The 27,794-nt window shown below is 45.8% G+C and overlaps 5 protein-coding genes across 27 annotated transcripts in view; 3 read left to right on the plus strand and 2 right to left on the minus strand.

The window, feature by feature from the left end:
- Nucleotides 1–1,890: 1,890 nt before the first annotated feature.
- On the minus strand, nt 1,891–4,257 carry LOC120817997 (dnaJ homolog subfamily B member 9). 2 transcript variants are annotated; one of them, XM_040174716.2, is made up of 3 exons: nt 4,071–4,257; nt 3,552–3,784; nt 1,891–3,298 (listed from the first exon to the last, which is right to left on the minus strand). In XM_040174716.2, the coding sequence occupies exons 2-3, from the start codon at nt 3,766–3,768 to the stop codon at nt 2,838–2,840; spliced, it is 678 nt and encodes a 225-aa protein (XP_040030650.2). In that variant the 5' UTR covers nt 3,769–3,784; nt 4,071–4,257; the 3' UTR covers nt 1,891–2,837. The 2 variants fall into 2 exon arrangements, with proteins under 2 accessions (XP_040030650.2, XP_077957928.1); XM_078101802.1 differs by lacking the exon at nt 4,071–4,257 and adding an exon at nt 3,908–4,054.
- Nucleotides 4,258–4,289: 32 nt separating this feature from the next.
- Nucleotides 4,290–7,694, plus strand: LOC120817996 (THAP domain-containing protein 5). Its single transcript, XM_040174715.2, has 3 exons — nt 4,290–4,930; nt 5,202–5,388; nt 5,664–7,694. Exons 1-3 carry the CDS (start codon nt 4,845–4,847, stop codon nt 6,402–6,404), a joined length of 1,014 nt encoding a protein of 337 aa, XP_040030649.2. The 5' UTR covers nt 4,290–4,844; the 3' UTR covers nt 6,405–7,694.
- Nucleotides 7,695–8,490: 796 nt separating this feature from the next.
- Nucleotides 8,491–9,784, minus strand: avpr2l (arginine vasopressin receptor 2, like). Its single transcript, XM_040174516.2, has 2 exons — nt 8,880–9,784; nt 8,491–8,766 (listed from the first exon to the last, which is right to left on the minus strand). Exons 1-2 carry the CDS (start codon nt 9,712–9,714, stop codon nt 8,687–8,689), a joined length of 915 nt encoding a protein of 304 aa, XP_040030450.2. The 5' UTR covers nt 9,715–9,784; the 3' UTR covers nt 8,491–8,686.
- Nucleotides 9,785–11,748: 1,964 nt separating this feature from the next.
- pnpla8 (patatin-like phospholipase domain containing 8) lies at nt 11,749–19,379 on the plus strand. Its single transcript, XM_040174511.2, has 10 exons — nt 11,749–11,855; nt 12,614–13,691; nt 13,802–13,951; nt 14,057–14,208; nt 14,368–14,462; nt 14,556–14,727; nt 14,876–14,933; nt 15,086–15,280; nt 17,947–18,142; nt 18,258–19,379. Exons 2-10 carry the CDS (start codon nt 12,756–12,758, stop codon nt 18,530–18,532), a joined length of 2,229 nt encoding a protein of 742 aa, XP_040030445.2. The 5' UTR covers nt 11,749–11,855; nt 12,614–12,755; the 3' UTR covers nt 18,533–19,379.
- Nucleotides 19,380–22,475: 3,096 nt separating this feature from the next.
- The window catches only part of nrcama (neuronal cell adhesion molecule a), a 40,271-nt gene continuing 34,952 nt past the window's right edge, over nt 22,476–27,794 (plus strand). For 20 of the 22 annotated variants that reach the window (XM_078101803.1, XM_078101804.1, XM_078101809.1 and 17 more), the window contains exon 1: nt 22,476–22,699. The gene's annotated coding sequence lies outside the window, so the exon portion shown is untranslated. The remainder of the gene's footprint in view (nt 22,700–27,794) is intronic. The other 2 variants (XM_078101819.1, XM_078101806.1) reach the window with 2 other exon arrangements.

A 27,794-nucleotide genomic window follows, 5' to 3' on the forward strand; every position in this document is an offset into this window, starting at 1 on the left:
TTTTTGAAAATATTTCACAGTTATAATAACATTTTTGTTCTTTATTTACTTTATATATCACACCAATCACTTCATTACCTTGTCAAGATGCCTTGCTTGTTGAGGGCAGTGGTGAGCCACTCAACGCCTTGATTTTCTTTTCTATTTCTTGAAGGTTTCTTATCTAAGTCTGTAGTTAGCTTTGTAGCTTGTAGCTTTCCGCAAGCTTTAGGATTCCGGTTGCAGCCGATATCTAAAAGATCTGCATGCATGTAAATACATTTTAAATACGTTAAGATGGAGAAAATAAAACAATTATAAATTACTCAACCTCATTGGTGCTCTGGGTGGTTAATCCCATTTGGGCTGTCATATCGTTGAGAAACCTTAATGAATATATACTTTTAAGAATAATGATGATGCTTATTTTACTAATACATGTAATTAACAATAAAATACGCTACTCACCATCACAGTGTTCCATTGTTGCACCGGTGTGGCAAAATTGTCCCGTGATAGACGTCTTAAACTCTCTGTAGCTGCATACTGCAAAGTTGTTTGGTAAGCATTTGGTCAGCTTGCAAATAGCTAAACACATGCCGCTGTGTGGCAGTATTTTACATACAGGAAACTAAAAAACGGTGAGGTGTGGTCATCCTGTCTACCCCTGTGTTGTTTTATCATTACTCATTCACCCCTTTTATAACATAATGCAAGGTTTGACCTCTCTCACACACACAGGCCGTGGCTGAGTCTCAAAGGCGCTAGGCTGCATCCTTAAGGACGCGTTTGTCGACCGCATGCGTCACTTCTGCTGTTTAAATTTAACGTTAAGTAACGTTAATAGAATTCACACGAATATCTACCTATAGAAATGTTATAATATATTATATAACATCACATCTCACGTTACCGGGAGCCGCTCCGCAGTAAGCGGCAGCTCGTCTGCCCGCATCCGCCCGTAGTTATTAGTTATGAACCTAAAATATCACATTCTAAGTCAGTAACGTTACAGAATAAATACACAAGAAACTGAGCTTGCTTTTCTCCTTTTGTTTTGTGGTGATGCGGCCCCTGCAGACGTCCAACTATGGTTTGTAGATTGTGTGCGGGATTCTCGGAGTGTTGGCGAGTTGAGGCCTTTGAGCGAGGGCGGCCACTAGTTGCGGCTTAATTAAGTTGGCGACGGCAGGTCGCGCGCAGTGGCTGCGTGAAGCCTTCTCGTGCAGACAGTGTGGTGATGTTTAACGCCGTGTCTCCGGGTCAATGGTTCGTTCATCGTTCATTTTTCACGTGACCTGCGTAGGCTCAGCACTGGTACCACTTGGTTGGCAGAAGGATCATTTTCCACGTGACCTGCATTCAACGAATCATTTGTTTCCTTGGCTGAGCCTATGCAAGTCCCGATGCGTGGCCACGAGAAAATGAACAAATCTTTTTTTGAGAGGACCCGTTGCTCTCGAGTCCTTGTGAGGATTTGTTCAAAATGAACGAATCGTTCGCGAACGACACAGCACTACTAACATGCGTCTCCCGTCGCATCATAACTACGTAGCTTAGTGAAAGTGGAGTCAGATTCCCTAAAATCCACGGCTGTCTTTTCCTACACCCCCATGAATTTTCCACATAGGTCAAGAAATTGTGGTTAGGAATAGACGTTAGGATGCGTTCTATGGTGACACAAACATTTTGTCAGCTTCCTTCTCCATAGGAGGCTGTTCTCTTCTGCAGGTGGTCGGTCTGTGGTATCCTGAACCGGCGTTGTGCCAGTACGCCCTCTGCTGGTGTTCAGTCAGAACAACAGTTGGATTTGCAATAGAAAGTGTAGTCTGCAAAGCCTGATGCAATTTAATGCTCAGTAAAACACATTTACTTAGGAACACATTTCCGGTCCCAGCACAAAACACAGACTTTTGCTTTTAAAACATTTTTATTCATTCTCGAAACATTATGCAACCAAACAAATTTAGGCCACACACACACACACACAAATACAAAGTGCGAACATAAGACAATGACATCAACTAAGCACTCTCTATGAAAGATAGGCAACATGAAGGGCAAAGAGGCCGATTATTGCACATAATGATCAGTTTCAGAAACTTCTCATATCATTCAGCTGGGCTGGTTTATGACGCCAGGCTTTCTGTAACCGTGCAAACAACTGGTTACAAAACAGCTGAGAGAAAACAGAAGTTCACCAGCATATTTCACAGAACTGATGTTAACCTCCTGCCCTGACTGAAGGTGGGTGAAACTCTGTAGGAAGAGACAAAAACGAGGTAACAGTTGATGGTGGCCAACTTTTCAGGATGTGAAGTTAAATTTGAAGAAAAATACTGGATAATAGATTTCAATCCACCTTTTTTTTGCAACACTGGATAATTAATAAAAACTAAGAAAATGCTACAACCCTGAATACACTGTGCTTGGATGAGCCGTTTTTTTTATATAATGTGAGCACAATAATAGTATGGCCTGATTAGTTGTAGAACGAATGCTACAGTGACAACTTGAATTGCTCTCGAAGAAAATAAAGGAATAAAATAATCTTTTAACCTTAGGCCACACCTAGATTGTACCTTTTTACGTAAACAAAATAAACCCGGAAAGCTAAATGATGGCCTGTGCTATGGGTAACAACTCGAGTGAGTTATTGCTTGAAAGCAGCCCTTTATCACGTCAGCTGGTAAAGGGAGAATTTTTTTTTCCTGACAAAATCACACGCAGAAAATTACATAAAGCCAGGCGACACTGTTCTCTTTCCCACCGAGTGATAAATTAGCATCCAATTCCAAAACCTCAACTAATATAAATCCTAAAGTGTCCAAAGTGGCTGCGCTCCGCGGGGCGCCGTCTCAGGAGCAGTCAGTGAAGGTGGTCACCATGTTGCCCCTGCGCTGGGTCACCGTCCTGCAGTGCTGCTTCCCAGAACCCTGGAACCTCCCGTCGGTCCTGGAGCCGTGTGCGTTAAAGGAGAACATCTTCTCCAAGTCCTCAAACATGTCATCAAAGAGCCCCCCACCGAAGCCCCCCTGCTGAAACTGTCTCTTCTGTCTGTTCATAGCCTCCCTGTGGGCCTGGAAGTGCCCGTCAAAGTGTCCCTGGTGGTGAGCGTGATTTTGGGAGTGAAAATGGTGTCGGTGTTGACCAAAAGTGTCGGCGTCTTTGAAAAGGTCATCGAAGTTGAAGGACTGGTAGTGCTGGTTGAAGTTGTAGTCACCTCTTCCTCCTCCTCTGTGGCCCTCCCCAGGCGACGGCCCGTGGCCGAACTGGTCGTACTCTCGCCTCCTCTTGTCATCAGACAGCGTCTCGTACGCTGGGTGAGACACAGACACATCACATGGTTGCCATGACACTGCATCGCAAAGGTGTGAGAGCGTTTTTTCAGTTCAATCTTGAGTTCTGTAGTGCTACTTTGATTATCTATCTATTGCAGAACGAGAAGTCTTATTAAGTCAGTTTAAACACTGTTGACTGTAAAAACCGTAGTTATGCACCTGGGGTGGACATATTGAATGGTTGACATTTTGAAATCAATGTTGTTTTTGGAAAACCACTGACTCACTCACCTTCTGCTATCTCCCTGAACTTGGACTCTGCGTCGGGGCCCTTGTTTCTGTCAGGATGGTACTTCAGGGCCAGCTTATGGAAAGCCTTTTTAATCAGGCGTTCGGTGGCGTCTCTGGGGACCCCCAGCACGTCGTAGTAGTCCCTCTTGGCCAGGATGAACTCGGAGATCAACAAAACATGCACGGCGAGCACCAACGCCGACTGCACGGTGGCCATACTGTAGCTTTACGTGCTGTAGAGAGAGAGGGAGAGAGAGATGGACGGGTCGATCAGAGCCGTGGGTGACTTTAAAAGCGGGTTGAAACTTGATCATCCAACTATTTTAAGTAAAACAGCCAGCATACAGGTTCTGTACCATTGTTAACGTTACGTAACGTCGCTAGCTAACGTTCGTTAACAGAGAACTGTTTATGTTCTTCCATCAGCTTGTCTATGCTAATATGCTGTTAGTGCTCAGTAGGACATAAACTACCCATGACAAAACAACGTTAATGTGTATCGTGAAAAAGAGGGTTTACCTGAGGACGAGGTGACGTACGGCCTGGGGGGGGGGGGGGGGGGATACTTCTATCAGCCGCCGACAGCTCCAACTGAGGAACACGGATAGCTAGCGATGGTTGACGAGCTGCATTCCTGAGCAATAACACCACGACTCGCCACGCTATTGGTCCATTTCTCACCACGATGACTCGTGGAACTGTGATTGGTGGAAATAGTGCGCACGTGGGGAGTTGGGAGTTTCTACAAAGAATACAAGCGGAACAAGAGGGTTGAATGCACCTACTTCCGTCTTTGCTTTACTTACTTACTATTATTTCGGCATTATTGAGTGTAGTAAACCTAACACTACAGCCCCGTACTTTATATAGTTGGTATGTTTAATACATTGATGCTTGTCTTTTTTAGAAAAATTTGATGAATGCTCAAATTAGATATGTCATTATTATCGGTTTGTCGTGATAGCTGTCACGTTGCCTGTCTTGTTTGTTGAACCGAGTAAATGTATTAACGTTATATATTAATTCATACGTTTTCCTTTTTGTGGTCTGTTATGAATAGATAAATCCCTAAATTAGACATGTAGCGTTACGTGACTTGATTTCTTCTTCGTCGTTGCGCAACACCTTGTCGTCCTATATTTTACGTGAACTAATGTTACCGTGTTAAGCTACGTCATATCCGCTCTTAGCACAGCAAACCCGGAAGTGCCCGTTTACGAGCTTGTTGGCGTAAAAAGATAATCGACAAACGTGTATTTTTAAAAGGCGTTTTCATGTAGTTTCCCTGCAGATATGCCGCGGTACTGCGCTGTGAAAGTTTGCAGAAACCGCGGGGGAACTGCATCTAGACAAGACAACAAAAGAATTAGCTTCTACCCGTAAGTTAACTTAGCTGATTTATGTTTCACATGGTTCCGAGTGTGTGTTTGTTGCTGCAATTGCCGCTTATTTATTATCCTCTGAATCGCCAAAAGAAATATAATTTTGGTTCAAGAGGCATCGGGAAGTTGACAATAATGGCATGCATGCATGCAACGGACATGCCATTATTGTAACATGACAGTAACACTTCCAAGTGTCAACTGATGTAGAAACAAGGAGCAAAGTCTTTTTCAAACCGTCCCTTTCATTTGCCCTGCACCCCAAAAGGTTTCCTTTGCAAGACAAGCCCAGGCTTCAGAAATGGGTGGACAACATGAAGCGGGGGGAGTGGACTCCGAGTCGACATCAGTACCTGTGCAGCGAGCATTTCACAGAGGACTGCTTCGATGTTCGATGGGGCATCCGCTACCTAAAGAACACGGCCATCCCCACCATGTTCCTCTGCGCTGAGGATGTATGCATTTGTCTCGTTCCATGTCTCCCAACACGGTTCTATCGTACAGTAAGAGCTTGCTGCACAACACAAACTTGTCTCTGGGCCAACTCACTGATATTGTGTAGTGTTTCCTGAAAGACAAAGAGCATAAATTAAATGTCAACTTTCCCTTTCTGGAAACTCCAAGGTGCTTCAGACTTCAAGTGTTTGGTGTGCAACAAGCCTAAACTTCATTTTGTGTTATTTTGCATTGCTTGTGATTGACTAGATCCATTTTTTCCCCCCTGATTTAGGATGCCGAGGAAAAGGTTACACGCATTAAAAGAAGCCCCAAGGCCAAACCCTTGACCTTTGACATCGACTCTCCTCTCAGCAAGAGGCCGCTGGTTTTTAGCGGATCATGTAAAAATGTCCAGCCCTGCACCCCGAACAGCATTGCTGCCGAAGCTGCAGAGATGGGGTTTGAACTGCCTCCAGTGTCTGCGATCGCCGGTCAGTCAGATCTTTCAGAGATGCGCACTGCTCCTTGTGACTTACCAGGTGATAGTAGAAGACCAACGGTGTCCTACCTTGCACTGTCCCCATGCAGCGATGCCCGTCCTCAGGACCAGGCTGAATCCACTGTGACCGTCTTGTGCTGCGAGTCACTGGGTCTCCTGTCGGACGGAGAGGAGAGTGCCCAGGCGTCAGCGCTCAAAGCAGCGCTGGGTCAGACTTATAGCTTCGTCCCGGTGCAAATGGTCGAGGGCGAGCCGGAGGCCTGCTTTTCGGAGCGGACGGGGCCCTGCGAGCGGGAGCACATTTCCCTTTGCGAGCACTCGTACTGCAGATCGGACACGGACAAAGAGGAGCTTTGGCGTAAGATCTTGAGTTTGCATGCAAAGATCTTGGAACTGGACCACAGAGAGGAGAGGACCTTAACCAAAATCCATGCTCTGGAGACGGAGGTAGCGCTCCTGAAGAGAGACAGTGTTGTATTTAAAGCGAAGCAGAAGATTTTGGAGGATTATATATCATCAATGTTGATTGTATGAGGATTTTTCAAGCTAGGTACTGTGAAATGAGATTGTGGATGTGCAGGGATTTGTTGCCATTGAGTCACTTGCTGCAATGTCCCACAGCAGCAGAGTCTTTCAAAGCTCTCCTTAACGCTTTGTTCTGCATTTCTCTTGTTCATACGTCGATAAGCCCTTTTTTGCAGCAAAAAAATGACTTTTTGTGGAAAAAGGTGCAAAGAGATTAAAATGAATTAGGTCTGTCTTTCATCAAGCTGTGTTTGTATGTCACACTGTCATGGCTTATTGAGGTTCTTATATAGAACAGAGCTGTCTTTTGTTATTTGTCACAACTGTGCTTCTGCCATGTCTGCGGTGAGAAAACGATTCAGTTTTCGTCCACACGGCGGCACTGGAGGATCGTCCTCACAGGAAGCGTTTCGAATCTTCATCGATTCATGGCTTGTTGCTACGCATCACTCCTATATATTTATATATGTACTGTTGATATGACACGGACGTCAGGTGTGGTCAATGCATTATAACGTATTAACCCTTACCATGAAGTATGCTTGAGACCTATTTAATACCATCATTTACAGCTCACGAGCGCTGTGTTTTACTTGGGGGGGGGGGGGGGGTTGTTGTTGTTGTTGCTGCTTGCTGTGTAAATTCGCATCAAATCAATGCTCGACTCGAACAAACCCATTCAGACGTCTGTTGCTGCTCTCCTTGTCATTCACTTGGGTTCATGTCCATGCCAGCAGAGGCTCGTTTGAATTCTGTGATGTCATCATCGCCCATACCGGCCACTTATTCTGTGAGATGTTCTGCTTTTAGAGAAAAGTCAATGATGGATTTAATTTGTTGTAGAATGATAAATGTGTTTCCTAACAGGGGCTGTTTGTGGCCACTATGTCCCCTTTTGGTTGTTTTAAACCCCCACAATGACAGGAGCACGTAGTTGTTGCAGGATTTATCTGCCACATTTCTACCCCAGGGCTCTATTAGCCGTCATAGTTTTTTGACCAAATTAGGTACGTATTCCTATTGGATGTAGCATTCCAGAGCGAGCCGTCGGCGGTCTCTGCACTGTAGCCGGCCTGCTCAGAGAATAGCTGGAACAGTGGATGTGACTGTTAAGACATTGTATTTTTTTTTTTTAATCAACTTTAAATCATCAATTATTTAGGCTAAAAAAATGCTGCATACCTTTATCTGCTTGTGAGCACATGCAGGGGTTTTAAAAGGCATTGAGAGGCAGAGGAAGGGGTGGAATCCAAATAAATGATTGCACACGTGCGTTTGTGAAGTGCAATTTTAAATGTCTCTGGTGTTTTGCATCATTTGAACAGATTTGCAAGGTGACGATTCCTAGTGAAGAATTACTGGGCCCGTGGCGAAGATTAAGATAATGGCTTTTTGAACTGAAACGGCCTTAATCACGCTGCTTTGCATTTCGGCAGAAAAGGCGAACATGCATTAGTCTCCCTAATGCACAGTGATGACAATTCAGACATGTACCTAATTTGCAAGTTTGTTTGGCTTTGTTAATATCACACATTTCCATTCAAAGCTATGGCAATGTAAAAGAATCAATTAACAAAGCACTATGAAATGAAACTGTCATGTTAAAAAAACCTGCAATCAATGCAATAAGGGGTCGTCATAGCGCAGGGGTTAGAGAAGGTGTGCTGGGAAGCACAAGGTTGGTGGTTTGATTCCAGGCTGCCCCATGTTCCATGTCGAAGTGTCCCTGAGCAAGACACCAAACCCCTAATTGCTCCCCGGGCAAAAATGTGAAAAAGCCATGGGTTTAAAGTGTAATGTAAGTCGCTTTGGATAAAAGCGTCTGCTAAATGACCTGTAATGTAATATATAACGTATTTTTAAAAAGCAGAAGGAAGAGATAGTCGTTGACATATTCTGAACATGTATCATACATGTCCGTGCACACGTGTAGAGAGAAAAGCTTTAGGTCTAAAATGTTTGGGTTTTTTTCAGTAAGATTCAGCACTAAAAAGAAGACACTGTACAACGGGCGGGTCGTCTGGGAAAGTCGACATGTTCCGGTATGCGTCATGTACCGTATCTTAGCTAATTTCATAAAAAATGTGTTCCCTTCTTTCATGCATGACTGGTGTTTTATTCATGACATCAAACATTAACTGGCAGTACTCATGCAGACACATATCTAGTCAGATTAAGACAACAACATATAGGCTTAACACAAAGTTAATGTTGAGTTCGCCAGGCGTGGGGGGTGTATCTTAAATGACCTTTTGATATGGATCGTCTGCAATGGTGCATGAGGTTTTTCTTCAGCTGTAGTAGAGATAAATCCACGGGTTGGTGCAGCTGTTGAGGCTGGCCAGCAGCATAATGATGGCAAACACTGGGCCTGTGAGATAGAGAAAGAGTTGAAACAAACACTTGGTTACAGTTATCTCTTGGGCCTGAATCACGGTGGCATTAAACACGTCAAAGGCGCCTCTGGTCCTCACTTTGACAAACCTTGAGTAGGCGTGCTGCTGGGGCTCCACGCCGACCACAACTGGACAACAAAGAATGGGCTCCAACACACTGTGTATGTCATGATAATAACAAATGTCATTTTGACAGTCTTCAGCATGGCGCTGGAGACCCCCTTGGACACCCCCTTGGTGCCTGCGCGCACTGCCTGCAGCGCCTTTCTCTTCATGTTGAAGTAGATGGTTGTGCATATTCGTATTTGGCAGTAGAGCACGATGACTGCGGGGATGACAAACACCGACATGGTGATCCAGGTGATGTAGATCCGGCTCCCCCACGGTTCGATGAATGTAGCCCAGCATTCGTACTGGTTCTCCTCCACCTCCTGCAGAGAGAAGATGGAGATTTGTGCAGCGCTGAAGGCGAGCGAGATTAGCCACGCCGCCCCTATGGAGAGGTACCTCCTAAACGAGCCCTTCAAGAAGGAAACCATCGGTCTACAAACCGCATGGTACCGGTCTATGGTCATGGCCACTATCATGTACGTGGAGGCAAACATCCCGACCACCTGCAAGTATTTCACCAACCGGCACAGAAAGTCAGTGCCTCGGAACCGGTGCGTAATTTCCATGAGAAACTGCGGCAAGACTTGGAAAAAAGCGACCACCAGATCTGCCAGGCACAGGTGTAGAAGGAACAGCTGGGTCTTTGTGTTTCTTTTTCGCCTCTTCCAAAGTATGCACAAGAAAAAAATATTGCCACATGTTGCAAGAAGAAAAACCAAACCTAAAATCCCAGCTTTGACGAGCGCAAAACGTCCGTAAACGTCTCCCTCCTCAGTCGTTGCCTTTTCTGAACTGTTGCTGCGGGAACCCATTTCATTCCTGGCGTTTCCACAATTTTCCCCGTCAACGCACGGAATGTCAGCTGGCGTTATTCTCTAGTGTTGTTGCGCGAGTGACTGCTGCTTGGAGAAACGGAGCCACCGACCCGGAGCGGTGAGGGCAGCAGCAACCGATTCTCAGGCTTATGTTGTACACTGACATACACGAAATAAGAGTGGTATTTACCCCAGTGAGGCGGGAAAAGGGGATTTGCCATGTTAGGATGAATCAAACCCATAACTTCAAAATGTACGCGCTTTAATCACACATGTAGCTACTCTTCAAAATGAGTTATGGTTATTATGTATCTACACTGTTGCTTGCCACATCCACTGCAGCACACCACTGTTATTTAACTGCTGTGCTCATAATATGAAAGTGCTCATGCTCTTTTCAAAATGTATTCTGTTATGGAGCTTAAAATATCTTTTGTCCCCAGACATCCTTTGTAAATGAATCTGCACCTCTTCCCGAATGCGTCTTGAGGGAGGAATCAAGTCAAGAACAACTAGTAATGGCGAAAACGAAACATGAGACTTCAGTGCTGCTAAATGCCTTATGATTGCTCATGTTGCCATGAACGCTTTGACATTTGGATTTCTGTGGCGCAGAACAAAATGCAGACTGAGAGCGGAAAGGAAGGAGTGAATACAAAGCAATATGGTAACAATCACACGCTCACTACTTTTGTGTGTGCAGTGTGAAGGTTTTGCCTCAAAATTCGGACGTATGACTGAAAGGGGGACTTGATTGTTAGAATTAAAGGCCTGGGAAGACACATGTCGAAAAAGCTGCAGGGGGCAAAGTTTTCTGCAGTTTATAGGTCAACTTGCTTTTGTTCATGCGGTTCAGTGCCCCCTGTAGCTAACCTGTTGTCTCAATGATCGTTTTGATGATGATGATGATGCTTTTGAACAGGTGAGTAGTCTCTTTTAGGCTAGACTTTGATGCAGGAAACTAGTGGGGTTTGCTTAAAGCCCAAATGCGTGCACCCACATAAAAAGTCCACTTCTGTCTTTAATTTGTCTTTCCGCACATAAGAGTACATTGCGGTGTGTCACAATCGAGAGACGTATGCAGCCGTTACCATAGATGACATGACTAAAAAATAGATTTGAAAATATGAAAGTGTTTTCAAGCTGTTTAAAGAAGGATTGGTATACTGAGCGAGCTACAGGTATTGCTTCCATTCGTTCTGCAGATGCAGAAGTTGACCAACTTGCTATATGATTATTCCATTATAGCCTTGCCTGTATGCTGTAGAACCTGTTGCACTGATCTTTAACTGAATTTTCCACCATCTGAGTACTTTCTACGCAGATATTTGCAGTTCTTACTACTGTGTGATACTGTCATTTATGGCTCTTTAAAGTCGCTACTGCCTTTCAGGTGAACAGCTGGACACAGGCAGTTTCATTCCTCGCCTTGTGAACAAAAGTATTTATTGAAAAGCCACCTCCACATGCATGCGGTGTCACCCTGATTCTAAAGCCATTCTGAACAAAACGGACTGATTGGTAAGTGTAAGTGTGTGTACATGGCATTCAAGAAAGAGCCAGTAAATAGACCTTTTTCCAGACCTTTCACGGCAGGAAAAGCACAGATCTGCTTGTCACATTCAAACGATGATGGCTGAATTATATTTCGCTGCTCGGCTTTCAGCTTCCTGCTAATGTGCACGGTGGCCCATTATGGAAACACCTGCAATCATTTTAGATACACGGTTTTTGCGTGCATTATGGGGTATATTTTAAAATGTCTTAACGCGACAAAGGCCTGTTGTGTACAGCATTATGAATGAAAATAACTTTCCACCAGATGTGTCATTAACTCTCAAATAATTTTCTCTCAAGGAACCAGTTTGCAACCCGCTCTTTAAGTACACTACCTAAGTAACAAAGACGTTTGAACGTTGGGTACAATTTAAAGATGGTAAATCAATGTTTTGGTAGCGAAATAGGTAACTTCTTTAATCCCCATGGCTGCTCTGTCGCCACCTAGTGGCCAAACGAGGGCAGGGCAGCGCGCGGGGTCCAAAGACGTCACATCCTCTCCTCTTCCTGTTTATGTTAGCGGCTAGCAGCCGTCCATCGAATGAAACACTCCGAACATTCAACGGCCTCGGCTCAGCTGGGTGAGAAGACGCTCGTTTATTTCACATGACATTTGTGTACACGGCTTTACTACTGTCACACACATACTAAAAACATGGGAGCGAGGGGGGCGGCGGGGGGGTCAGGGACCGTCCGTACGTTGGGTTCCATAGTGGGTCGATACTCAGTCAAAGCACTTTTAGAGGCCCGCCTCTCTTCGGAGCAAAGCCTTTCTCTCCACGACGTCCTCGAGCCACTCCTCTCGGAACCTAGTGCCGGCGGGCGCGTGCATGAGCCGGCTCGACTCCACCGCGAAGCGCACCTCCACGGGCGCGGCGGCGGGCCCAACCCTCGACACGCACACGTCGAAACGCACGCTCGCCGTCCCCGGAACGGGTTCCCCGGCGGTCGGCACGCCGAAGCGGGCCCGGTAGTGGTAGAAGGTGCGATGCTCCTCCTCGGTGCGGAACAGGAAGTCCAAAGTGTAGAGCCAGCAGCGCTGCAGCTCCCACGTCTGAACGTACTCCTCGAGCTGCTTTTCCACCGCGTCCACGGTGAAGTCTTTGACCGCGACACAGCTGGTGGTCGTCATCGCGCCGCCCGGAGAGTCGTCCACCTGCTCCCGGGCAGTGCGGAGCGGTTCTTTGGGGCTGAGGGCTTGAGGTTGTCCGCTGTTGTTGTCGCAACAGTTTCCCTGACTACCAGGGCGCGTGGGTGCGGAAGACGGCAGTCCAATTAGCTGGCTCCTAAATTAAAATGGATTTATTTTTAATATTGATTGTTGTTGTTGTTTTTTCAGGACACAATCGAATAAGCAGCACCCTGACCCTAATACAAAAAAGCTGCTGATGGCAGATCGTCTGCCATGAGGATGCACTAAGCATCCGATTGGCTAATTAAATCGGAGTTCTCCCCGCCCCGCTGTTCCCAGTGCTAAACGCATGTCGCGGATCAGGACCACACTGGACAGCGTCACCAAGGCTGTCGGCGGCACTGACCTCATCTCCAAGTTCTCCCGCCTGAAGCCCGGGAGTCCCGCGGAAAAGGTTCCGGTCAAAGCCGAGGCCTCTAACGGCGAAGCGGCGGCCTCGCAGCCTGAAACCCCCGCGAAGGAAGGAGAAAAGGAAGAAGGCTGCGACAGGATCGCGGCAGAGGAAGACCCGGGCAGGCGATGCCGGCTAAGTCCTTCCGTCGCCGCGAAGAAGTCCACGTCCGTCCCACCCTTGGCGGAGAATGCGACCGTGGCCAAGCAGCCCGTGCAGCCGTTTCACCCGGCAGCTCTGTCCAACGCCATGGATGACACCTACAAAACTCTAGCCGAGCACATCAACAGTTACTTTGGCACCGGCACACAAGAGGAAGAAGGAGACGACGGGCCGCCACAACAGCGCCAACACACAAAAGTTGGGGACCCAGTTTCCGGGCCCACTCTCGTTGCCGCCGCTCGGACAACTCGGGACCACGCTGTGGTTTCGTCCTCAGTGGCAGGGGCCAAAAGTATTGAAGCGCCCGCTGCCCCTCTTCCCCCTCCCTCTTCAACTCCAACGGAAGAGCTCGGTTCCCCGGCCAGGACAACCTCCTCTGAAACCCCGGCGGCGCCGCCCGTCCCCGTGCCCGCTGCCGCCTCCAAAAAGGGCTTCACCCGCTACCTCTCCTACCCCCGGCCCAGCGTTCAGGCGTTTGTCGGCAGCTACATCACGCCCCTGGTCCCCAAATTCCGAGGGGACTCCAGAAGCATCGCGGCCGAAAGAGACAAGCCTCCAGCGGCGGCTATGGAGGAGCCCGCCGCGGAGAAGAAGAAGAAGAAGAAGAAGGCGGACAGCGACGGGAAGGCGGCGGACGAAGTGAAGCGGCAGCTGTTGATTCAAAGAGAGAAGGTGAGGCGCTCCGTACGGCTCCAACGAAAATCGCAACTCGGAGACACTTTGAAAGTAAAAAGAAATGTCCTGGATTGACGTTTTGTACGCGTTGTGTATTTGCCACGCAGATAACAGCCAGGGTGAGCGTAGACAACAGGACCAGGGCGCTGGTGAGAGGCCTGCAGAGAGTCACCGACGTCAAGCTCCTCACCAGTCGAGTGGAGGAGCTCAGCTTTCACCTGCTAGAGTTCTCGGAGACGCGAGGTGTAGCCATCAAGGTCGGCTTCAGAAGCTCAGCTCTGTGTAACGACGGGTTGTATTGTGTAGTCTCGAGAGCAAAATCTTAGTCTAGTGTGTTTGCGCGTCGTTGTGACACTTTTTAGGAGGGTGTGTTGCCCTGCCTGCTGCGATTGCGCCAAGCCAGAGACCTTCCTCTCCAGGCCGCTGTGAGAGAGGCACTGGCCCTGGTGGGCTACGCGGAACCAGTCAAAGGCAGAGGGATCCGGGTCCTGGCTATAGACGGCGGCGGAACAAGGTGACGCTGTGACGAATGCAATTCAAGATGAAAGCGTCTTTGTGATTATTCAAAGACCACAGAGCTTTCTACTGTAGAATAAAAGTGCATGTTTGTTGTCGCGGATTAACAGTTGCGTTGTCAGTGGAGGTTCTTTAAATACTGTACCGTTGGTCACAGGGGACTGCTGGCCCTGCAAACTCTGCATCAACTGCAGAACCTGACGGGCAAACGGATCCACCAGCTGTTTGACTACATCTGTGGTGTCAGCACAGGTACATCGCCATCGATATTCAGTGTTCTCTCTTTACTTGCCCCACAGGGGAATGCATCTCCACGCCTGATAACCCCATTGCTCTCCGCTGCAGGAGCTATTCTGGCCTTCATGCTGGGCATTTTTCAGATCCCCTTAGAGGAGTGCGAGGAGATGTACAGGAAGCTGGGCTCGGATGTCTTCAAACAGAACGTCATCGTGGGGACCGTTAAGATGGGCTGGAGCCACGCGTTCTACGACAGCGAGATATGGGAAAACATCCTCAAGTTAGTCTGCACAGCTCCCTTTTCATCCTTCCTGTATTCATTTTTGCTTTTTCAACTCTCTTCTGACACTGGGTTAGCTATATATATCTACATATAGATATAGAGATATATATATAGCATATATATTTAGCTGCATCTGTTTTTTTAGGGAACGGATGGGTGAGGGGCGTATGATTGAGAGTGCCAGGGACCCGCACTGCCCTAAAGTAAGCCAAACTACTGTTCACCTCTAAACTGCCTATATTAAAGCTTTATTTGTGAATGAGCTAAAACATATTTAGGAAGTCTCTTTGCAGCTCGCCGTTTTATACCGATAAACATGACATGCTCCTCTCTAAATGTGCCATTTGTCCACAAGGTGTCAGCAGTGAGCACTGTTGTAAACAGGGGCTTACCGCTCAAGGCCTACACGTTTAGGAACTACAGACTCATGCCGGGAGTGAGATCCCACTACCTCGGAGACTGCAACCACAAAATGTGGCAGGCGATCAGGGCCTCGTCTGCCGCTCCGGGCTACTTCAAGGAGTTTGTCCTGGGAAAAGACCTGCATCAGGTATGACGTGGAACTGGGAGAAGCAGGGGGGGGGGTGTCTCAGTTGGGTACATAGGAGGTTGATAATAACACTGTTTGCAGGGAAGATGATGCGTTCAGGAACTGGGGGACTGAAGCAACACGATCAATGATGTTGAACCATCGTCCTTGGAGGGGATTCATCCATTAGCGCAGATCACCAATATGATTCGAATAGTCAAGTTCAATTTCCTTGAAATTTTACCAATCAATACACTTCCGCTTAGGCACTGCGTTGCCTGGTGCCAAAGATAAAAGCACTGAGCTTACACTGCACTTTGTGTGTGTGTGTGTGTGTGTGTGTGTGTGTGTGTGTGTGTGTGTGTGTGTGAGGATTTGTTTCACTCTTCCAAACCCATGAACTCAAAGGCGGCCTCTAAATCGTTGCGCAGAATAGAGGGCTGCCAGATGTACTGGCAAGTACTGTGAGTAACATGCGAGTACTTGTAACAAGTCTTTAAAGGCAGATTTTTTGGCTTAATGACGAAGCTGTAAATTCCTCAGAGGGGTATTTAATGACAAGACAAAGGAATCTTAAGATAAAGGACTCGTGTCCATAGCATTCCTTTATTTGACTTTCTAACGCTTGGGTCTCCATCACAGAGCTCCTTCACTTTATGCCATTTGATTATTAGGCCAGATATCTTTAGATGGTCTTTGTGGGCAGAAACTATGCTTAAGGCTTAGCTTCATTTTGATAACCCACTTTAGCAAAATTAGCCCTGAAGTATTTCTCTCCCCTGGCATTTACTAATGCGAAAGTTCTGGTAGACAGCCCAATGTTTTAGTCATTAACAGATCCGTATCTCCAGTCCCTCTCTGCATGTTTGTAGAGCTGAGCCTCCATTAAAATGAAAGCCAATGACCTACAAGTCGTTTTCCCGAGCTCAAGCTTGGCCAGCTACTAATCTAGAAAGTTAATAAATGAAACCGCAACCTCTGACCCCCAGGAACGCTGCGGGTGTCGCCACTAATGGGTTAAGATGCCAAATAGCCAGCTGATCTTTTCTGATCGTGATCGGTCTCCCCTAAAATGTCCCGTAGAGCTGCCCATGAACTGCAGATCTCTACTACATATCATTTATATTTATATTAAAACGGTTTGGATATGACTAATGCAAGTTGTGCTTTGTTTCCGTTTGCATGTTGTATGCTGTTTGGGCATTTCTGTTCTTGTTCACTTGTCGGAAGAAAGTCTGTCTTGAGTCGTTTCCCACGCACTGGGTTGGTAAGACAGCAGGGATGGAAAGTTAAAGAATGTGTGTGTGTGTGTGTGTGTGTGTGTGTGTGTGTGTGTGTGTGTGTGTGTGTGTGTGTGTGTGTGTGTGTGTGTGTGTGTGTGTGTGTGTGTGTGTGTGTGTGTGTGTGTGTGTGTGTGTGTGTGTGTGTGTGTGTGTGTGTTGGAAAGTGTTTCATCGACAGTTTGAGCTGTCGTTGCCACCCACCGGTCTCAATACTACTCTAGTTTTCAGCACCAGCAGCGGTATTTCCCAGGAGAGTTCTGCCGTTATGGGCCAAGTCTCAGACTCCATGTAATAGGTGCGACTCAAATATCCTCCCAGAGCTGGAACTCTTAATTCTTTAGCAAAACCGATCATCTGCCTGCGCGAGAATGCCGAAAAATGCCGTTTTGTTTCTGTGTCGTCATTGGATGCAGGCTACAGGTCAGGTTAGACCCCGGGGGTGAAGGGTCAGAGGTGAAACTTACCTGCTGTCTCGAAAATGCAAAGTCAGTCCCTCCGTTTCAGTGGCTTGATGCAATTGGTCGGAGAATCATGTGGTGTGTCCCATAATTATGCACATAGACAGACATATGAATTAAACGTATGTTTCCTAGAACAACATATAAAGTCTATTCTTGTATTTATCTAGTCAGGGTTAAGTAAATATGTTGAATGTAACTGAGAGATTTCTTTATGTGGATTAAACCCTTGTTCTTTTCTCTACTGCCCGCCCCATGTAGAGGGGTGGAAATGACCATGATGGTCATGGTTGGGGAGGTCAGAGGGGAGGGTCAGACCCCTTGTGTGCCACACTCAACATGTCTATTAATCCTGGCCGAATGCCGTTCAGTAGTTGGATATAGTCCAAACTGGACCCGGGGAAAGTGGGGAAAAAGCCTTTAGCTCTAAATGGGTCCAGGCATCCATTCAGCTTGATTGTCCTCTTTCTGTCTTTGTTGGCACCACTGAGATTAGAAACTCTTTCATGAATCCAGTAACAGTGTTTAGTGGAAAAAGCACAGAATCTGTGATTAGCTTAAGTCATGACGATTTATAATTCTCAAATATAACATGCTGTTCTGACAAAGCTTGAGTCACAGTAATGCAGCAGTAAGACTCATTTTAGCTTCTTTAAAAACAGATTGTTTACTTGTGAATAACCAGGGCTGTTTGCCAGAAAAGCACATCGCTGGCAGAGAGCTTCTTTTCCTCCGGCCCAAAGCCGCACCGCTCTGGGGCGGCTCGTCCACTTCACCTCATTCGTCCTCTGCTTGCTGTTACGTTCTCTGAGCTCCCATGTGTGCATTGACCTTGCTTCGTAAGCAAACATGGCTGATGCAGTGCTGAAGGTGCCTATTTACAGCTTCTGGTATCCCATCAACCAAAGAGGCCGTTTCTGAAATGACCCCCGCTCTCCCTTTGTAGGACGGAGGACTGCTAATCAACAACCCCACGGCTTTGGCCATCCACGAGTGCAAGTGTCTGTGGCCCAACACGCCGCTGCAGTGCGTGCTGTCCCTGGGGACGGGGCGCTACGAGACGGCGTACGACAACAGCACGACCTACACGAGCCTCAAGACCAAGCTCAGCCACGTCATCAGCAGTGCCACCGACACCGAGGGTAGGGCCACGCAGAGTGCTGCACGCTGCACGCGTCCCGCCGGCGCAATACATTCACGCACCTGGGACTAGAGGCAGTGGCCCGGCGACTAAAGACCTCGCTCTCCTTCTTTCAGAGGTGCACACCATGCTGGACGCGCTGCTGCCCCCCGACACGTACTTCCGCTTCAACCCTTACCTGAGCGAGGACATCCCGCTGAACGAGAGCCGCGGGGAGAAGCTGAACTTCCTCAAGGGCGAGGGCGAGCGCTACCTGGAGCGCAACGACGCCAAGCTGAGGAAGGCGGCCGGCGTGCTGGGCCAGGAGAAGAGCGCCATCCAGAGGCTGGCCGAGTGGGCTAAGCTCAAGGCCAACATGTACGAGGGGCTCCCCTTCGTCTCAAAGCTGTAGCCGTCGGCACGGCGGGAGTTTCCGAAGGTAGGAAGACGTGGAGCGGGACTGCTTCGGCGACATGAAAGACAAAAAGGGCCAAACTGGACACATTGTTTGTGCAGGAAGTGAGTAAATTCATTAGGCAAGATGATAGTATGCCGTAAATAATAGTGTGAAATGACATATCGTTTTGGGACAGAATGTGTCTGAGAGGGAGATGGAATCAAATACTTTGAGCAGAATTAAGCACGATTTGAAAGTAGAATATTTATGAATTTTAGGCTGTTTAAGTGTCGATTGACTGAACGCACAATGATCTAATGGGACACAAGAATAATGAATATAACTTTTATTTTGTAAAAAAGACAGAAACTTGAATACATTAAGTATTAAATACATGATTGCACATAAAACATTTGACTATTTATAACACTCTGGAGAGGAATGACATCATGCACTTTGTAGAAATCTCAACCATGAAAATGAAACTAGTATTTGAAGCAATTGTCAAATATTTGAGCGCTCTTCTTGCTAGAGTTTAAGAATACAACAGAAGTAATATTCCCGACTCTTAATATCACTGTGCTGTATTGACACATACTGACATGGAAATCTGTTTCTAATTCTCATAATGTGTCGTAATGCAATCACTTTTTCTCCGTGATCCGTGATACAAAGCATGCTCTCCGTTGTTTCCCATTATTCTGTACGATGCTTTTGCTTTTTAACCGAGCTGAAGCCTGAATTCTGGCTCTCGGCGTCACACACTTTTTACATTGTGAGAATGCTAGATGCCCCGATGCCTCCCTTCTTTATTGCTTGGTGGGGGAAAAATAGAACTAAAATAAAACTTGGGTTTTCAAAACCTTGTTACTCGTTTGACTCCTGTATTCTTTTAGAATCCTCCGTCACGGGAATGTGTGCCCTACACGCGCATCACACACACACACCACAATAGAGTTTTCCCAAAGGAATGCCGAGTGTCTTCCTAAAGATGAATTGCCTTTATTCCCCGATCGCACACATTGACTTTCTACTTCATTGTTTTGACCCCATTGAAGATCCACTCAAATTCCATAGCGTCATTCCTTCCAGTCACACTGTTGTTACCCCAACCAACGTGAACAATGCTCCACGAGGAGGCACACCTACAAGCCCCCACAGCAATGACGGATGTCAGAAAGATGTGGAGGGGACATCTCCCGGCTGATGCCCCTCTTCTGGTGTCAAGCGGTCAAAGTTCAAACTGGCTCAACTGCACTTTTTATCTTGGTTTTAGCCAAACGTCGGGGTCTGATTTATGGCACTTGCGCGTGGCCTCTTTTCAGCAGGTGAACAAACTGGGATCTGGATCCAACAGTAAATGTGGAAAACATGTTTGATGTTATTAACAACTTATTTTGTTTTGGCGGGATACCTTTTTTAGTTTGAGTGCAAAGGCCGCGCCTGAAACCAACTGCAACTAAATTTGACCCCTTTGAATAAAAATATAAATACTTCAATCATAATGCTGATGCAGTTTGTCTAATCTTTTGTTTCTTCCCCTATCTGCTTTTTGAAGAGTTTTGCATTTTATGCTTTTGGAAATAGTCCATAAAGCATCTTTGTCTTGCGTGTCTGTCAGACTAATGAGGTGGACATGAGACTAACGTTCTCTGGCGACGTACATCCTCTTGAGCGGGAAAGGCCAAAGTACCAAAGGTAAAGTGAGGCCTGCCAGGCAGTGTTTACATGAAGGAGCGGGATGTATGTGTAGTTCATACCAACGCACTATTAACTTGTCAGTCTCTCTTCCTCCTCCTCAAGCAGAATTAGATTGTCTGGCCTTATGGTGTTCCCTAGCAACCATTAGAGTTCCCTTCTCGTTTACAATCCTTTCAATGCATGTGTGCCCACGTTTGCCTAAATATGTCCCTCATCTGGCAGCGTGTTGCACAATAAATACATTTCGGCGAGACCGCTAGCATTTGCCATCTTTTGCCATGAACCGAATGCAGCATTCAAGCAGCTGTTTTGTACGAGTTGTCTCACCTTGTTTCTCAACGGAGCGTGTTTCTCAGCATCCAAACCTCACCCAACGGACAGTACGTGCAATTATACAAAAACGGTAATGTAACGAGAGACAACCCCTAAACGTGATCTTAAACTAAGAGGATGCAAATACACCAGCAAATGAATACAAAAGGGTTCGAGGAAGATTCAATACGGTCACTTTTTCTTCCCGCAGATCGCCGGCTTCTTACTTACTGATCCTGTGATGTGTAGCTCTCTGAACCAAGGTTGGATGTCAACGAGGAAGCTGGTATCTGGTTACTGTATAGTAGAGACTTCTACTATAACATATCCTGGCCTGTACATAGATGTTAGCCTCTCAGTTTCAGAGATGCCTCGGCGTCTTTTCTACTCCACACCGGTACGTCTGTAATGTGAAACAAAGGCGTCTGTCCGTTGCCACGTCTCCTCATTGACAAGAAACTGCAGGAGAGTTGATGGGGTGCTGTGGATCTCCAAAGATCTCTGCCAGCCGGCTAGTGGACACACAGATACACACACACACACACACACACACACACACACACACACACACACACAGATTCCAGCCCTACATGAATGTGAAACAACACTCAGTGCCAACGTCAAGAAGATTATTTTGCACACATTATTCGGCCAGTGAGCAAAGAGGGAGAGAGAGTGGACATTACTGGTGGTGATGACTGGGCCTTAATGTGTGTGAGACATGCTCGGTCAGTCCCGGATTGGGATTGAGTGATGTGGGAGAGGGTGAAGGGTGAGTGTTGTTCACACACAATGTGACATTGATCTGTGGGCCAGTACTGATAACATGGTGTGCATCGGGGCGTTGGACACCAGCACCACCGTGTCAGTGTCTGCATGAGACACCTGTGCTGTGTTGATGGCAGAGAAACACCTGTGTATCTTATCTAACATGGGAAATATCCACAACGGGCACCATACACCAGCATCCCCGTTTAAGGTTCTCACAGTCACAAGTTAAACTGCCCAATTCAGACTTCTCAAACTAATTATTTGGTCTAATTTGTTTATTGTTAAGTAAACAACCATGAGATGACAGTAAGTGGGGAACAAGTGCCACAAACTCGTTCCTTGTGATACAATTGACTGATACAATCCGCAAATAGAGAACATGAGGATTCCAGAGGAACCAGTGACTAATTTCCCCAATCCTTACATTTGAAACCCTGCAATCCAAATATAAATATTTGCGGGCAAATAAAAATAAAAGAACTCAGGAGGTAAAGATGTAAATACATAACAAATTAAAAGTAAAAGATGCTTACTATTCACTAGCACGGTAACATCCCCACACATGCAGCACTTCATGCAATTCATTTCTGAGTTTCTATTAGACAGTGAGGAATAACAAGAGAACTCTGCAGGGTTATTGTTTACTTCACACATATCTGTCTGCAGGTCCATCTGCTGCCACTTGTTAGAACGGGGTCGCTATAGTTGTTTTTTCTCCTCTGTCTTTCTCCACCGGATTGCCAGCGGCAGACATAGCAAGTGAAATACGGAGATCTCACTCTGATATCATCTCCGTCTACCAGATAGAAGGCACGGACTTTAACATTCTAATACAGGCACACATGTTAGACCAAACTTGAATTGGGTCCACAGTTTTTTTCCTTTTTTTCCATATGCACAAATGTGGTGCATTGGGCATTTTTACAATATATTGAATGCTACCTTCCACCAAATATGATACACTTAATTCATGTTCCTCTTTGAAAAATAGTGTTTCAAAAACCAATGGCATTCACATAGGTCTAAATACGTAATAAAAGCTATATTTTCACCAATGGGGAAACTGGAAAAATAATAGACACCACGCCGATGTAAATCTAATCGGTCCGGGAAAGCGTGCAGGGTTTTCGCTCCGGAGTGAGTCGTCTTCACCGAGTCATAGGCGATCTCTGTCGCTGCTGGTTTTTGACAGCGGCGGGGGAGCTGGTGAGGAGAGCGGAGGAGCCGTGTGGACCACAGCTTGCTGCTGCAGCGGCTGAAGAGGGGGACGCACACGCACTGGCCAGGCACGGTCCTTCAAACACACACACACACACACACGCCGCATCATTTTTCTACAGCATCCACACAGACACTCACTGCCTGGAGAGGAACCAGCAGCCCGGTTTGCAGCAGACGGTGAGTTTAATACCTTCTCTCTCTTTCTTGTTTCCTTTCTCTTTCCCCACCACCCCGTTTTGAAGATGGAGATTGCATCCTCGCCCGTTGTCTTCAGCAGAAGCATAATGTAGCTCGGGCATAATGGTGCAGTGGATGTGTCAAGTCTGCATTTCCATTTGCACGGTGCACGACGAGGATGACCAGGTGCAAATAATATAGCAATATGGACGCCGATTGTCACGTTTAAAGAAAAAAAAAAAGAGGAAGAAATCTGGATTTCTGCTGAGAATAAAAAGATGAAGCCATGAAAGAATTGATGGCAAGGTGTTGATCGGCCGTTGTGCAGAGTGCATGCGAAGGGGGGTCTGTTGCAGAGGCAGTGGTTGGTGCTCATTGTTGCTGCCGGTGCTCACAGGCCCACAGAGGGGATGATTTGATGTCTGCCAGTAATGCTGCCATATGTAGCTCAGATCTTGCAGCTGTCAATCCAAGTGTTCAGACCTCAAGTCAGGCAGCACTAATTATGTAGATGTTATATGTATGTAGATATAGTATGTATGTGGAGATAATAGTCAGCAGGGGTTTGTCAGAGGGATGATCAGCGTGTTTCATTCTTAATCATTATGCTTTGTCAAAAAATGATTAAGAGTTAAATCATGAATAGTTATTTTGGATATTGGTATAGTTTCTGCCTCGAAATATGGCCTAATACACCTTTCCACATCTCTCTGAAAAGGCCAAATGGAGTTGATGACACTTGATTGGTTATAGAAAGAAGCGACGAAAATGATTAACTTTTGGATTTGAAAACCCATTTCCTCAGAAACTGCACAGCATTAGTGCTGAAATGATTGTTCAGTTAATTGATTCATAATTTCAGTCATTTTTCAAGCAAATGTCCAAATTCTCTAAATCTGCTGATTTTCTAGTTTCCCTTGTTACGTGTGAAATACGGACAGCTTCACAACTTACATACATTTTAGAGAGAGATTTAAAAACTGAATCTATTATCAGTTGCTGCCATTGTCATAGCAGCTGTATAAATGCAGATATGAAGGTGGCATAGAAAGGCTTAAATTGTTTCCATTGTGTTTAGAACCACATACACTGTGTTGTCCTGTTGCTCAGTGGTGAATTGCCAACAAGCAGACTAAAGGTTTGATTCCCATTTGGGTCCACGTGGCTGCTTGCAGGACATGTGTTCGTTTGATTGGTGACATACGTCCACGCATCTCTGTCTCTCTGTGTGTTGCTGCTTATCTTGGGACCCCCTCCCCTGATGTGCGGGTGTATTACTGGGGAACCCGATTGAATTGGGAGCATCAGGCTGCTCCGGGCCCAGATTGCCTAAAGGCTGAATCTACTGTCTTTTTCCCCTCTAATGGACTGCGTGCCCATGTCTCCATTTTTTGTGAGCATGATTAGCTGCAACTTGTGTGTGTGTGTGTGTGTGTGATGCAACCATGTCATGGCAAAGCTGTGCTTTTCCTACTATAACGAGTCAAAATGTTCCAGCATACTTCGTCAAATTAGACAAACTCCAAATGAATTTGAATTTAGTCTGATGAGGAGTGCGGCTCATTTTTAAAATCGATCATACGGTGCAATGCTGTGGTTTGCCACGACACGGCAGGTGTGGTGCGTTGGCGCCCCGCTTACCCCTCCCCACCCAATGAGACATCACAAGACATGACCTCCGTCTCCTGTGACGAGTCCCCAGACTTGTCAGCACTGAGCCATTGCTCGTGGCAGATGCGGTGTCATCGTCACTCTGCCGCTCTTCCATTTCTCCGCGGCCCATTAGACACGAGTCAGGTGATGGAGCGTCTGGTAGACTCACATTCTCATTCCGTCGCCTTAAGTGATGACACAGTTCTCAGACACGGGAAATGCATGAAAAATGTCTTTCCGGTTGTTAATCCCGATCCTGTCATTTCACTCAGGTGAGATTGGGACTCAAAGGAATTGAAATGCAAAGTAAATGTTCATGCATATTCATTATTGTAATGAGATTTGTTTTTTGAGATTTGTACTCAAAGATATTATATTTTGATTGAGCAGTTGTTGGTACATATTGCTATCTAAACAGCATCTTGTGTGTTTAGATAAAATCATATTATCAACCGGACATTATTATCTTAATTCATGATTTTGGTGATTCTCTAAAATTAATTAATTAATTAGTTTATTTTGTCAAACCAAAAGTGGAATAATGCAGACAAAAAGTGTAAATGCTCACATTTCAATGTTTCTGCCATTAAAAAAAGAGGAAGAAAAACAATTAGTTGATTCCTGAAATAGTTCTGTCAAAAGGTATAATTAATTAATTGTCTAAACTGTGCTTTCTCTAATTATCCATTTTTTATCAATTGTTAACCTTTTGAAATATTTTGTTGAAAAGTTGTGGAAAGTATCACATCACGAGAACTTAACCCCCAACGTGATGAACCTTTTTTGCCTAAACCAAGAGTCCAAAACTGCAAATGCAGTGATCGACTAAAAATGTAAAACTTCGAGAGCCAAATATGTATGTTTTTTCCCAACAAATTGACAAATTATTCTCCATAACATATGATGCACACGTTGTCCCAAAACTACATAAAGCATCACTATGACTTCATATGGATGGGATTTAGTTAAATGCTTCCCACCCAGTCCCTGATATATAATGGAAAAGGTTGTGGGGAAAAAAAACATTTTCCACATCTGCATTTTCAAGCAGCTTCTTCTCTTCTTATTAGTCTTCTTATTTGCGTATTTAAAACAATGCACATTATGCTGTAATTATGAGTTTTGTTATCAGCCCCCTGCACGCCCGCAGGCCCTGCTGTTACGAGCAAACAATGCTTCCTCATCAAGTCATCCCTGTACACTTTGTCAAGTTCGCTCCCAGCAAAGTGTGCAGGTGCACGTGTTAATGACGCCGTCCTGGGTTTTTGTCTCCGTTTAGCTTCAGAAACCTCTGCCGAGGCCGCAGCCGAATGAATACAATTAGCATCATATTCTTCTGCTCTGGGTTAATAGCTTCAGTCTCACCCTCCCCCCCACCCCTCCATGCCCTTGGCTCACAGCTGGATGTGTTTGGGTGGCTGTTTTCATTAAGGGACCGGGACGCATAGCTGAGGGCCGATGAATTGGGAAGAGCGGCAAAGTTCCAGCCGGGTGTGGAGTGCGACACTATGCTGCTGGTAGATTGGTGAGCGAGCAGATGTTGTTCTCTCTGCCTTATCATGAAGACAGATGTTTGTTTTGTAGTGTTTTCTTTTTGGGAAGATGGAGTTATTGCCTGCAGATGGGTGAGTTTCTGCACAATGAGTCCATGGACAGAAAACAAATCTGCAACAATTCTGACAATTGAGTAATAAAGAAAAAAAACTGCAGTATGAGGATTTGCTGCCTTTTCTGTTTTGTGTCCTGGGTTTTAGACTAAATGAAATATAGTGTACATCAATTAAGGTAAGGAAAAAAAAAGGAAGGGTAGGACGTAAAAGGCAATTAAAAGGGAATACAAGGAAGTAGAGTAAGTAAAAGTGAAAATAAACGAAAGCACAAAAAAAAGTAATGACTAAGGAAGCGGCAAACGCTCCGGTGGAGGAGTAAAATACACAAGTGAGGGAAGAGGAGTGACGTGCTGCTCACCAGCTGTGCCAGGCCGCCTCTCAAGTAGAGCAAAAGACAAGAGATTAATAAAAGGAGACATGGCATGCCACTCCTATTCTACACACACACACACACACACACACACACACACACACATTCTACCGTATTCATGTCTCACTAATATAGAAAGTCAATCTTTCCTGCATGTCTCCACATGTCATGAACGTTTCGAGGCGGTTTAAGTGTCGGGTGGGCAACAGATGGGAGAGTGGGTGGGAGGAGAGGAGTTGCCAGACTCCATAGCCGTCACTGGCTAAGTTTAAAACCATATTCATTTAATTTAATTTTTTTTATTTTATATATTTTTTCAACATAACCAATCATATTAAATGCATTTTTAGTTTAGACAGGAAATTTGAGGAGGAAAAAGACTGATAAAGGTGATTTATGCATTCATATATATACGTGTGTATCCTCTTTCTTAACAAGAGCTAAGAGAAAGAAAGGAGGAGTGTTCACACCCCAGATGTGGGAGCTTAATTCATTGTTCAGTAGGCTTAAAAATAAAATTACCACCCAGGCACCAGAATCTTTGTCACAGCTCTGAAATGATTAGTGAGGATTTGGGTCAAAGAAGCCATTAAAGAGCTCCTCTTATCAGGCCAAACATCCAATTGGCTCAAGGCACCAGCATCACATGACTGTTGTGAGCCAACCAGCCTCAACGATTATTATTAAAGATGTTTTTACACAGTATAATTTCATTTGTCAGCTATGATTTCTTTTTTACTGTGGACTGCACGATTATTTTAGATACAGTAGATATGCATATTTTTAACCCCCAGCTATGGGAAGAGGTTTCTTTGGTGGTAAACACATGATTTGTAGAGTGTTTAATTAAGCATCGCCTTTTAAGGTATTTCATTGGCCCAAAGCCAACAGAGTTAACGCTCCACCTACTCGGGGCTCCTAACGCTTCCCGTCGCAAGACTGGTGTCATTTCATACACCTCGGGGGGGTTGTATCTGCAAAATATGCCGGTAACATTCTGGTACCGATAAAAAGTTGTTCTCAGCAGCATTCGTGGATCGCTTGTAGTGACATTCAGGGGACCGCCGAGTAGTTGGCCTGTCTTGGAATGTTGAGTAGACACTTTTTTTTTTTCTTGACCATCTGCTCATCATCTATGTGCGTGTGGTGTGTGGCTCCAGTTCAATGAAGCTCACGCATGTCTCGCCTGACCACTTCGGGAAGGCCTTTCCGAGGCCAGCCGGCCTGCAACGAGAGCCCTCTGGTCCTGTGCTGAAAGAGTGTCTTTGTAGGAAAATGTGTGCGCAGAGGATGGGGACAGAAAAGTCATCTATCCGTTTTAAGATGTTAACTGATAAAGCAATTAAAGACTGATGGATGGAGTAACATCTGCCTTTTTAAAACCGCCTCAATTACACCAACCTTGCATTTGGTGTGAACTGCGTAATCCACATGCCCACACTGTCTTGATGGAGGGTGGAGG

Source organism: Gasterosteus aculeatus, chromosome 4, assembly GCF_964276395.1.
Source record: "Gasterosteus aculeatus chromosome 4, fGasAcu3.hap1.1, whole genome shotgun sequence".
NCBI lineage: Eukaryota > Metazoa > Chordata > Actinopteri > Perciformes > Gasterosteidae > Gasterosteus > Gasterosteus aculeatus.